Source organism: Anneissia japonica, unplaced genomic scaffold (genome assembly GCF_011630105.1).
Source record: "Anneissia japonica isolate Jap-2015-1 unplaced genomic scaffold, ASM1163010v1 scaffold287729_len363858_cov192, whole genome shotgun sequence".
Taxonomy (NCBI): domain Eukaryota; kingdom Metazoa; phylum Echinodermata; class Crinoidea; order Comatulida; family Comatulidae; genus Anneissia; species Anneissia japonica.
Window position 1 is genome coordinate 105,497 of NW_022733453.1, and position 10,803 is coordinate 116,299.

At 31.7% G+C, this 10,803-nt stretch overlaps 1 protein-coding gene across 1 annotated transcript in view; it reads left to right on the plus strand.

Annotated features, from left to right (window-relative positions):
- The window catches only part of LOC117116191 (PDZ domain-containing RING finger protein 4-like), a 58,963-nt gene that overhangs the window by 29,219 nt on the left and 18,941 nt on the right, over positions 1–10,803 (plus strand). The window contains exons 5-6 of the mRNA XM_033260191.1: positions 3,923–3,985; positions 7,610–7,708. Of these exons, the coding sequence (XP_033116082.1) occupies positions 3,923–3,985; positions 7,610–7,708 (162 nt within the window). The remainder of the gene's footprint in view (positions 1–3,922; positions 3,986–7,609; positions 7,709–10,803) is intronic.

The following is a 10,803-nucleotide window of genomic DNA, read 5'->3' on the forward strand; positions in this document are numbered from 1 at the left end:
CCTTTTTGGACATTTCTGGATCCGCCCCTGAATATGCATACAGCAATTAAAAATGGTTTATCACTGGTGTTTTGTCATAAAATCTGGTTACACATCTTATAAATAGGCCAGTTGACTTTCTTTCATTTTTCGTAGCAGACTGCTAGGTATGCTCTCCATTCTTGAATGGGAAATTAAGTTTATTTATGTCCTCATTGGCTTGTTTTATAATGCCATCAATTTTTTTTTATATATCCTCAATCAATTTGTTTGTCCTTGAAGCAAGCCAAATTTATAGCTTAATATCAATTAAGAGCCTCTGACAAGCATGCTAGAACAGCCAATCAACTGATAGACTGGTATAGTAAATGGTAAATATTGTTACGATTAATTTTTATCCAGCATTAAGCATTGAAAATATACTATACCATCTGTGTTGAGTTGAGTTAAACAAGGGTGAAAATATTCAATGTAAGTATTCGTAAGCTTTCAGCTGACATTTTCTTTAACAAATCAATGAATGCAGTAAATGAGTGATTCTCGAACTATGGGTTTTACGACCCAAAATTGGGTCGCCAATAATATTTAAGTCTCGCAAAGCAGTAGCCATGAAATAATGTTTTTATAGAAGATTAAGTTTACTGAAATCATTGACTCTCCATTTATTTATTATATATTTATTGCACTATTTTGGGAGAAAATTAAATATTAAATAAAAATAAATTTCTTAGGTGGTCGGGCCACAAGGTCGCTGGCTAAGAAGTTTAAAAGTTACTGCATTAGACATTAATTACCTTAACTATGTTATTTAGGATATATTGGTTCATAATCAATTAACGGATTTTTGTAGTAAAAGGTTGTTTAATAGTGAAACATTCTATCTATGCATTATTAGAAATCATTATCTTATTTGCCAATCATTAATGTATTTTAAATGAATTTTTAGGGTTTTGAACATTTTTTGATGGACCATGTATATATAATATATATATATATATATCATTGTAGATCCACATGTGTTCTTCAAATTATAAGTCATTGAAACAAAAAATTTGAACTTGCAACAGCCAATCTTGTGCATTCTGTAAAGACCTTTTACCAAATGTTTCATCATACAAATAGTAAGAGTATTTGACAAATATTTCCATTCCCTAATCTTTCATATTAGTAACACTTTTTTTGCTGTATTACAGTTTATCCATAGACAATTGTTTATCTACAGTATAGCCGGTAAAGTAGTAAGTCGCGTGCTGTTGGATGACAAAATAAGGGAAATATATAATATACCATATATCTATTTACAGTTTGGGTTAGTGGATAAACAATAAATTGTGAAGGTAGATGTAGTCTATTAGTCTGTGTGTAGTAGCAGGTTGCTGTCGGAGCTGTCAGCCTGATGACAGGCTACCTCTGATTATTTCATTAGCACTAATGATGTTATTAATTTTCAAGTAGGCCTATCAATTATAATGGCGGTGATGAATGCCTTAGAATAGCAACACTAGCATTTGTTGTTCATTGACACTCTTATACATCACCATAATTATAAAGATGTTAGGCCAAATAAAAACAATTACTAGTTTCTTGTTTCCTTATGCATCTATTATCTCTGCCTTACCAATATATTCCTTTTTAATTTTCTTTATTTTTTGAAATGTACGAAAATCCTGCTTAACTCACATCAGTAAAATTTCTCTTCCAATCGTTCATAGTTGGGGATACATATGGTATGAATCATGTCTTGGATTTGCCACCTCGGAGGGAAAAAAAGGGTTGGGGATGGGGAGAAGTGCCCTCGTCTCCTTTTTTCAAAATATTAGGATGAGAAACTACTTTTTTTTTACTTTGTCCTAATTCTCTGATAGCATTTTGATTGCTTGATGGGAATCTGTCTGGATATACATCTGGAAAAAGCTCTTGTTGTATTACTGTATTCTGAGTACCTAAAATTAACATGCATTTTATCATTGTTCAATACACAGCTCTTGAAATCTGTATGACAATGTCACAATAGAAACATTGTTGATGGAGAAGACGGTTGACGTAGTAATGTGGTAATCATGGCAACCCCGGTAGACATGGTGATAGTAGTTACCATGTTTTATAATGAGGATTATATGTTAGTTTTTTCTGTAATGAATATTTTAAAAGTTAATTTCCAAAAATCAATTATTATTTCTTATTTTATATAGTAAATTGAAATAGAAATGATAAAATATTAATAACATGGTGTACTTAAGCTGCAACAATTAAAGCGATTTCGCAGGATAGTTTTGTATAATATTGATGCAAATATATTATGTTGTTGAAAGTCATAAGCCTATTAAAACAAATGAAATATAACACGTACCCTGGATAGATGGAAATGTAATTGTTTAACAGCAAGAACTAGAATAATCGTTCAACACAGCCGCCATGGAAAACCCAAAATCATGCCTATTCTCAGTAATTTAGTAACACTCCATTGCGATACAGACACTATATGCCTATATATAGAGTGACAGTTCTATATTATTGAATGGTGGAAAGTATATAAAATGTGCACTAGTAATGGAGTCTGGTTTTAAATATACCTGATAATTACGTCAAACTATTGGAACTTGTTTTGTGGGTATCAACATTGACTGTAATTCAAGCTTCATATTTGTTTTCTGTGTGTTTCATTGCTGTAATTTATGCACAGTGCTAATGAAATTAATTACGTAAATGTAAATCTAATTGGCTTTAGAATATCCTTAACAGCTTTGGTAATGACGCAGTCTATAGAAATCCCAAGATTAATAAAAACAGTGTTGTTTGACTGCCTCTAATGAACGCATAAACTGTTTCATATACTTCTCATTTAATCTTCGTACTTTGTGATTAGGCATTTCACGTTTACTTATATAGAACAATCGCGTGAGAATTATAAGTGCATGAACATATCATATTCGCGTTATTTTATTCACTCAGTTCTCCTTTCATGTTGGTTTTATTTCTTGCTGGCTTTATGCCATTTGTGAAATATGCAAATGAAGAAGTTCATTGTACTTTTGACCTTAACTGCTCAGACTTACTACTCATAATGTGTGTGTAATTGGGAAACATAAATGGTAAAAGGTGTGAAATGATTTTGGTTGGTCTATAGGGATAAATTGCAAGAGGAAGCATAGGATTTTCTTTCTGTGTAATTGCTTAATTGAAACAAATACGGAAATATTTGTGTCAAGAGCTGAGCATAATTTTCAGGCTGACTACAATATTTTCTATTTTTAATATTTTTAGGGCAGTTTAGGAACTGTGATAGGTAGTAAGAAAGGATTTGAGAGATGAATCTCAAAGGGGCATGCTCTCTGTTTCAACTGTCAAAAATGCATGGTGTTTATGTAGGACAGACTTAAAACTAAACCTTTCTTCCTTTCATTTTCCCTAAATTGAAAAATGTAATAATATATCTCCTTCATATACACTTTTTTTAAAAATTAATGAGACAAGGAAATTTAATTGTTGTGTATCTATCTCTCTAAAAGTCCTGGTCTTTGACCATCAAATGTTTTGATAAAAACATGTGACATGCCTAAATAAGGTCAGGAAGACATCACATCATGACCATATATTATAGAGTACCACAGTCGTGTCGTCACGACGCCAGGTGGCGCTCTCTGTTGCAAATTTTCAAAGAAAAAGTAAGATACAACATCTTGATAATTATGTTTAGAATTGGGTTCAATGGTTTGTCAGTGAAGAAAATGTCATCCAGTTGAATGCTTTTTGCAACGATAGCGATGGAGTAGTATCAAACGGTATCGTGACGTAACACTGTAGGTACTCTATAGGCACATGACAATATGTGGGCATGCATACAACAGATTTTCGTCAAAGAAAAGATGATTAGCAGGACAGATCTTAAGAAATATGGGAATCTTAGATCATACAGTTAATATTTTAAAATTATTTCTTTCAGGTTGACTCCAATGGAGTAGCAGCGAAGGAAGGCAGCATACGTGTTGGGGATCAGATATTACAGGTGAAGTCTTTTAGAAATCCATTAGCTAGATTAATATATGAATATTTGTGTATTAAATAAAGAAAGCATTTTGATCATGATAAAACAAATGATATGAATAATATTCTTAAATATATGAATAAATTGTTATCATTGAATCATTGATACATAATACAAACATTAGTAAATTAAATATTCCATTGACAAAGTTTTTTTTCTCTCTCTCCCCTCCCCTCCCCCAACAGAAAAACTGAAACGCCAAATAAAAAAATATTTAAACATAAGCTTATCCTCTATAATTAAATATTCAAGCAACATTAAATAAATGTTGTCTGGCTTTATAGTCAACTAATATAATGGTTCATTTGAAAAACTAATTAGTATATTTTGTTTATTATTAATTGGTTTTGAAAATATTTAAATTAAAAGCTAATAGATTAAAATATTAAATTATTGTTCAAATTTATCTGCTCAAAATAAGCACTATATGTTTAATTAAAATGGGAAACGCTTGTGCAAAAAACCTTTTTTTTATCAGTTTGCTTTTAATATTAACCTGTCAATCAAACATCGCAGCGCAAGTCAGCAGTGCAGATTAAAATTTGCACGGACCCCTGAGAAGCCGTTATAAATCCATCAATATATTTTTGAAATTATTTATAGCGGTCACAAGATTAACAGTTACAGATGAGCTGCAGTTGTCAGTCTCTCAGGAACTAAAATTATTGCAATGTTCTTGAGGCAGTCGTAATCTTTGAATTTTGCCTTGTGATGCACTTGTATACAGTAGATCCAACTAGGAGTGTTTAAACAGGGCTGTACCTAAAGTGTGGGTGGTAGACATAATAAGAGGGTTACTCAAGCACAAAAAGTTTAATTCCAAAATACAGTAAAACTCCTTTCTTTGGACACCCCTTTCAAGGGGACACATTTGCGGCCACAAAACGAGAAAAAGTGTATCTTTCTAACATTACTGCCAACCCCTATCAGTGGACACCCCTATTTATGGACACTGTTTTTGGTCCCGAATGTGCCTCCCCCTCCCCCTTCTACAATAGGGGTTCTACTGTCAATATACATAAGAATATTGTTGTTTTTTTCTCTGTTGGAAAATATACTTTTTACGCCAAAAAAAAACAGACTATATTCTGTGTATTAAAAACCTTAGGAAAGTATTTCATGTGACTTGTATGCAAGGTATTCACTAATATGCTTAGCTACTATGGGAGAATGTACAAATCAAAATTAATGTGTTGTTTAAATATATTTGAAAGAAACAGTATAGTTTATAAAAAGGATAAATTTTCTTTTAGCTGTGAATTTGACCGTTAAGAAAATTCCATTTTTTCTGAATCAAAATTGAAATGAAAAATATATGTCAGGTACATAAAAAAGAAACTCAATCATCCCAGGGAGACTGACCATCCTCAGAACACCACAAATGACTCTTTAAATTTCTTTTTATGTTCTCAGTATAGATGACCCAGGCCCAGTTATAAGATTAATTCTTTAATGTGTTATATTTGTGTGTTTTGTTTTTTTTGGTAAGCTGTGCTGTGAAAACGTTTTTCAACACATGAGAGAGATGTGAAAATGCCCGCAAAACCTTCGAAAGGCAATGAAGTTTGATTAGTGCCTGTGAAATTCAATCCAATATTAATTCTTTTGCTATATAACTTGTAAAGTTTAGGATACCTTAAACAAAGTGTATATTTTAATCAAAGCTGACACAGTTACCTTCGTCGTCGTCGTTTGTTTCTTGAAAAAAGGACTTGGAATCTCTAAATGAATGCATGCAGTTTATTGTTTTTATTAAAACATAACTTTTTGATGTGATTAAAACAAATTTGCCAGCAAAATGTGATTGTTGTGGTATTATAAACATTTATTTATGTCAATATTTCCAAATATGGGCGGTGCTATCAGTCACCATCATAATCGCTCCCGTCATTTATATAGCGCATTTCTTTTTAGATAAAAAGGCTAGCACCCGTGTCGCACCTCAAAAACTCACAGCAAGTATATGCAACATGTCTCCTTAAACAGAAAAGAAAATAGACAATTAAAGCAGTGGTGACAAAATCTTAAATTTTTCTTACCTCATCCCAACCCATAGTGTGGCTGGGGTGGTCTGCACCCTCCATCTGTGGAATTCTCTCCCTGGGCCCCCCTCTATTTCAAATTCTTGGATCTACCACTGTACATAATGTACCTGCTACAGAAGTTGTATTGTTTTATCGGATTTTGATTGGCAGTGCCATAAATATAAAAGAGAACAGATTAACAGATTCTATTACACTCTTCTGTTATAGAATAGATAGTATTTGCTACATAGCTTTGTTTAATACAATTATTCATATTTGGTTTGAACAAAGCTAGAAAAATAACTTTTTTAAAAGGATTTGCTTTTTATCAAAATTGTGGCTATTAAGGGTGCTTGACAAAGAGTTGTGTTTTGGCCTATGGCAATACATGAAGCAAACAAGAAAACGTCCGTCTGGGAAAAAAATCAATTAAACTATAATTGTGTAAAAGATTCTTGCCTATAGCTAATTTTACATGACTGACAAGTAATTCTATTGATGATTAGAATGATAAATGTTTTCTGAACAGAAAGAAAATAAACTCTGATACTTATAGAAGATTTGAAATATTTTTATTTGTTGGAATAGAATATTAAAACTTAATATTATTTAACTCCATTTAATTAAAATTACTAGGTTTTGTATTAAGTAGTTAATTTATTCATTAATAGCTCCTAATGATAGCTCCCAGGAGCTAGAAAGTTTACCCACCTTAATTATTGTTGAAATATAAATTAATAAATATGACGCCATATAAAAGTTGGTGACAATTATATTAATGATGGTGATTACATTGTTTAATAATAAGGCATTGAATTACAATTTATGTGTAGCTTTGAATGTTATAAGATCGCTATTTCCAATTTGTCTAGAATGGGGAGTGATATATAATGTAATGTTTAAGACTTGTGCTTTTGTGTTAAGTAAAAACTATATCGAACGAACATGTGCATATCACGTAGCTTCACGTTTCTCATTAACTACTGTCGAACTACGCATATTCCTCTTTAAACATACACAATCACGCTAGGTCAGGTAACCTAAATCGTAAGCACTAAAAATTAAGAAATCGTAGATGATTTAAGTTTATGGTGTAACATGATATGTTGACATTGTTTGTTGACCATTCTGTATTATGCCGCAGGGATGAGAGATCTACGAAGGAAATTAGAAACCATTTGTCTTTGTGCTTCTTGCTTTGTTTAAACATACCCTATGATTAATCTCCTTCTGTTCCGATATTTCGTGACCGTCTCTTACGATTTTATTACCCCATTGTGAATGTTTGTCTGTGTGCTAGACCAATTTTAAAAGGGCCTGTCATATTCACTTAAATGTAACTTTTTTATGTTGCATAAAAAGTGGCAATGCATGTTTTAAAGTAGTTGTATTGCAATATGTTATGATGCCATAAATTTGGTATAAAGATAAACATCCAGCGCTTTGTCCACTATGATTGGATAGTATGCATTACATTTTAGGCAACATATGGGACTGAAAATCAAAAGTGTTGTTATTTTCTGAAATTTTTATAAATTTTTTTGTGGATTTTCTTTTACAGATAAATGGTGAAGATTTACTAAACAAAGACCATGCCCTCTCTTTATTTGCTGAACCTGGGGAAGAGCTAACACTGTTAGTCTGCAGACCGCAACTACAGGTATGTCCATCTTTTAAGCTGCAGTCTTCTGTTCCTTAGTGTCCTCTTTTTGAATACCCATTGTTACTCTTGATCCCTATTTCTTTGATCTATCTTTCTTTGCCTACCTACCTTTTATCCCATTTCTTTGGTTTCTTTTCTTTAATCCCTCTCTTAATGTGTTTGATCTCCATTGCTTCCACTAATCCATTCTCTTTTACTACCCCCTACTGCTCCTATCAGTTACAACAAAGGAGGGACATGCAGAAATTCTTACTTTGATGTCCGATCCTAAAGGACTCAAAGAAAACAAAGTGGTTAATTAGATATAATAAGTGTTGACTTAATTACTACAGACTTGAGACAGACAGAACAAAGCCGTTTCCAATTGCTTTATTTACCCGTTCAATCAATATCTTATTATCAGTGACAATTTAGTGATCTGGTAAACAGTGCATAACACAGTGCATATGCACTATGTTAGTATCAAGGGGTTAGTGATACATTAATATAAGTTACTTGTTCATTTTACTATTGACCTAATTGGCTAGTAGAGTAGGAGGAATCTTGTCTATGATGGAAACAATGCTTACAAAGTATCAGTCCTCATAGGCATTTGTTATTTTCAAGCAAGAATGTAACATAAAGTTACTTGCCAATTTGGACTACCATACTTAAGTAAAGTAATGGTTAATTACGAGTGGAGTTGAATAGCTTGGTTGTGAAGATGCTTGACTTCTAATACCAGGGTTCTGGGTTCAATTCCTGTGACAGAAGGAATTTTTCTCACGACCAGAAACAAATTCTACTGCCTAAACATCATAAAGAGTTTTCGCTGATAAAAGCATCACATCATTTCATTTATTTTAGAGGGCCCCTTAATATTAGCCGACCCTCTATGATATGCTGGAAGGGTCACTCTCTCTAAATATGGTTTTAAAAAAGTGGTTCACATGGCTAATGGACTAGTGAGCCACTTTCCTAGAGCAGTTGCCCACATTTTTTAGGTAAGGACTTGCATTAGTGTCATTGACATCATCGACCACTATAATTAGCCTGTTTTCCTAGTGGACAGTGAATGATGACTGCCTATATTTATCTTTTCATGTTATTTTTACATTTTATTTCAATGTGAAATTATTGTGAACATAAAATTCCTGTCCACAAATCCAATACCACAGAGCTAGAGATTTATATTGCCAAGACTACGAAGTGTCCACTAGTCCATATAATTAAACAAAGGTTCAGTTTTTACAAACATAGTTTTAAGAAAATTTAAAAACTTAAGGCAAACTGGTATTAAATTCTACAGTTTCCCAAACTTCTTAATTTTCAACAATTTTTATTTTATTAGATGTTCCCATTTATTCCTTTAGACACCAATTCAGCATCTTAAAATATTTATTTGTACAAAACATTACTTTTTCCACTCCGTAGCCTAGATTTAATGTTTTCATGAAGAATCTGTAGATGAAAAAATACAGCTTACATTTCTGCATTATGATGAAACAATGAAAATATGCTTTGAATTTTATCATGCACGTACACATCAAAATGTCCACAGAAATCTTCCATCATCTATGGATTAATCGTCTGCTTCTTACGGACAAAGATATCTTGACCGCTGTCCGTGCTTGAGGGTTTTTTAATGCTAGCACGATTGGGAATTGTCCACTGCATTTAAATCATTCTCAGACAAGTTTATGACAACTGAAGTTAATGTATTGATAGAATATTAAATAATGTATATTGTGGTATTCAATAATTCATTATTGCACATTGATGTACTTGCATATTTGTTCTTTTATAAGTTATCAGTAAGGTGTTGTTATAATGAAAGTTGATTTAGTAGCATAATGACTTTCTGTTATTTTTCTGGTGAATTAAGTCTTATGTTGTCTACCCCTATTAATGGAAGGAATGCAGATTAAAACAATCATCATTTATATTAAAAGTTATTTAATTTTATATTTATTTCTTATAAATATTAATAATCACAATCCAATATTTTAGAATGGATACTCGTTCACCTAGGAGATTTTTACAAACGAGGCAATATGCGCTAATCAAAAATTTAAATATTCATAAAAATATAAAAGATAGCTGCGCTAGAATTCCATATTATATAAAGTAAATGAGACAAATTTACACCACAAATAATTTGTACCTAATAATGCAAAAAAAAAATTGAAATTAGATTGATATTATGGTTATGGAAACAAATTCAGTTAAGAATTGTTTCACAAATTAAAAATTAAATTTATGGATATCAAATTTTTAAAAACCTGACCATGTAACACTACCCAAACAATGATGCTAATTATATGCTATCACAGTACACTAAGTAACTATGATTAACCATTGTACCAAAATCTCACCTCTGCCTTTATTGATCCCGATTCTCAATCATCATGTCTGTTTTATTATACCTTTTCAAATATTTACCTTGAATTTCCATTCAAAAATGTCTATTTATGGACTTTGTATCCTTGAGGAAGAAAAAAATATTGGAGAAAAATAGATGTATAATTTAGAGAATTAATATCTGGACAAGAGCAGGTGGCTATGTTTCCTTCGCCATCAATTATTACTGAAGTTTATTTCACTGAGGATAAAATTGGACAAAAAGAAGACCGTAAATGTTTTCACATGGGAGGAGTTAAGCCCTTGCATTATCATTCATAAAAATCATTACATATTTCAGTTTTCTATTTTTTTCATTCACTTTTCAAATACACAAAAAATAGTAATATACTAATCACAAAGTTAACTTCTAAATTTAGGACAATATTTTAGCAAGGAGTACTTGAACTGGAACATTTTTTTTTTCTTATTTGAATAATTGCTTTTTGATGGTAAAAATTTATGAAGATTTTGGGATTTAATACTTTTTTTAATTATTTATTAGCACCAGATGGAATTGATATTTTTTTTTCCTCTTATTGTTTTATATTACTCAAGAGAGCTTAAGATAACCGAATATACATCTTTATGAATATTCATGAGCGTCTTAATAGCCGACATCTTTGATGATACCGCACTCTGATGCCGACAGCAACCTTGTTTCCGTTGCTATGGGGTATTGAGAGCATTATTTTGATGTCGTTATGAAATCG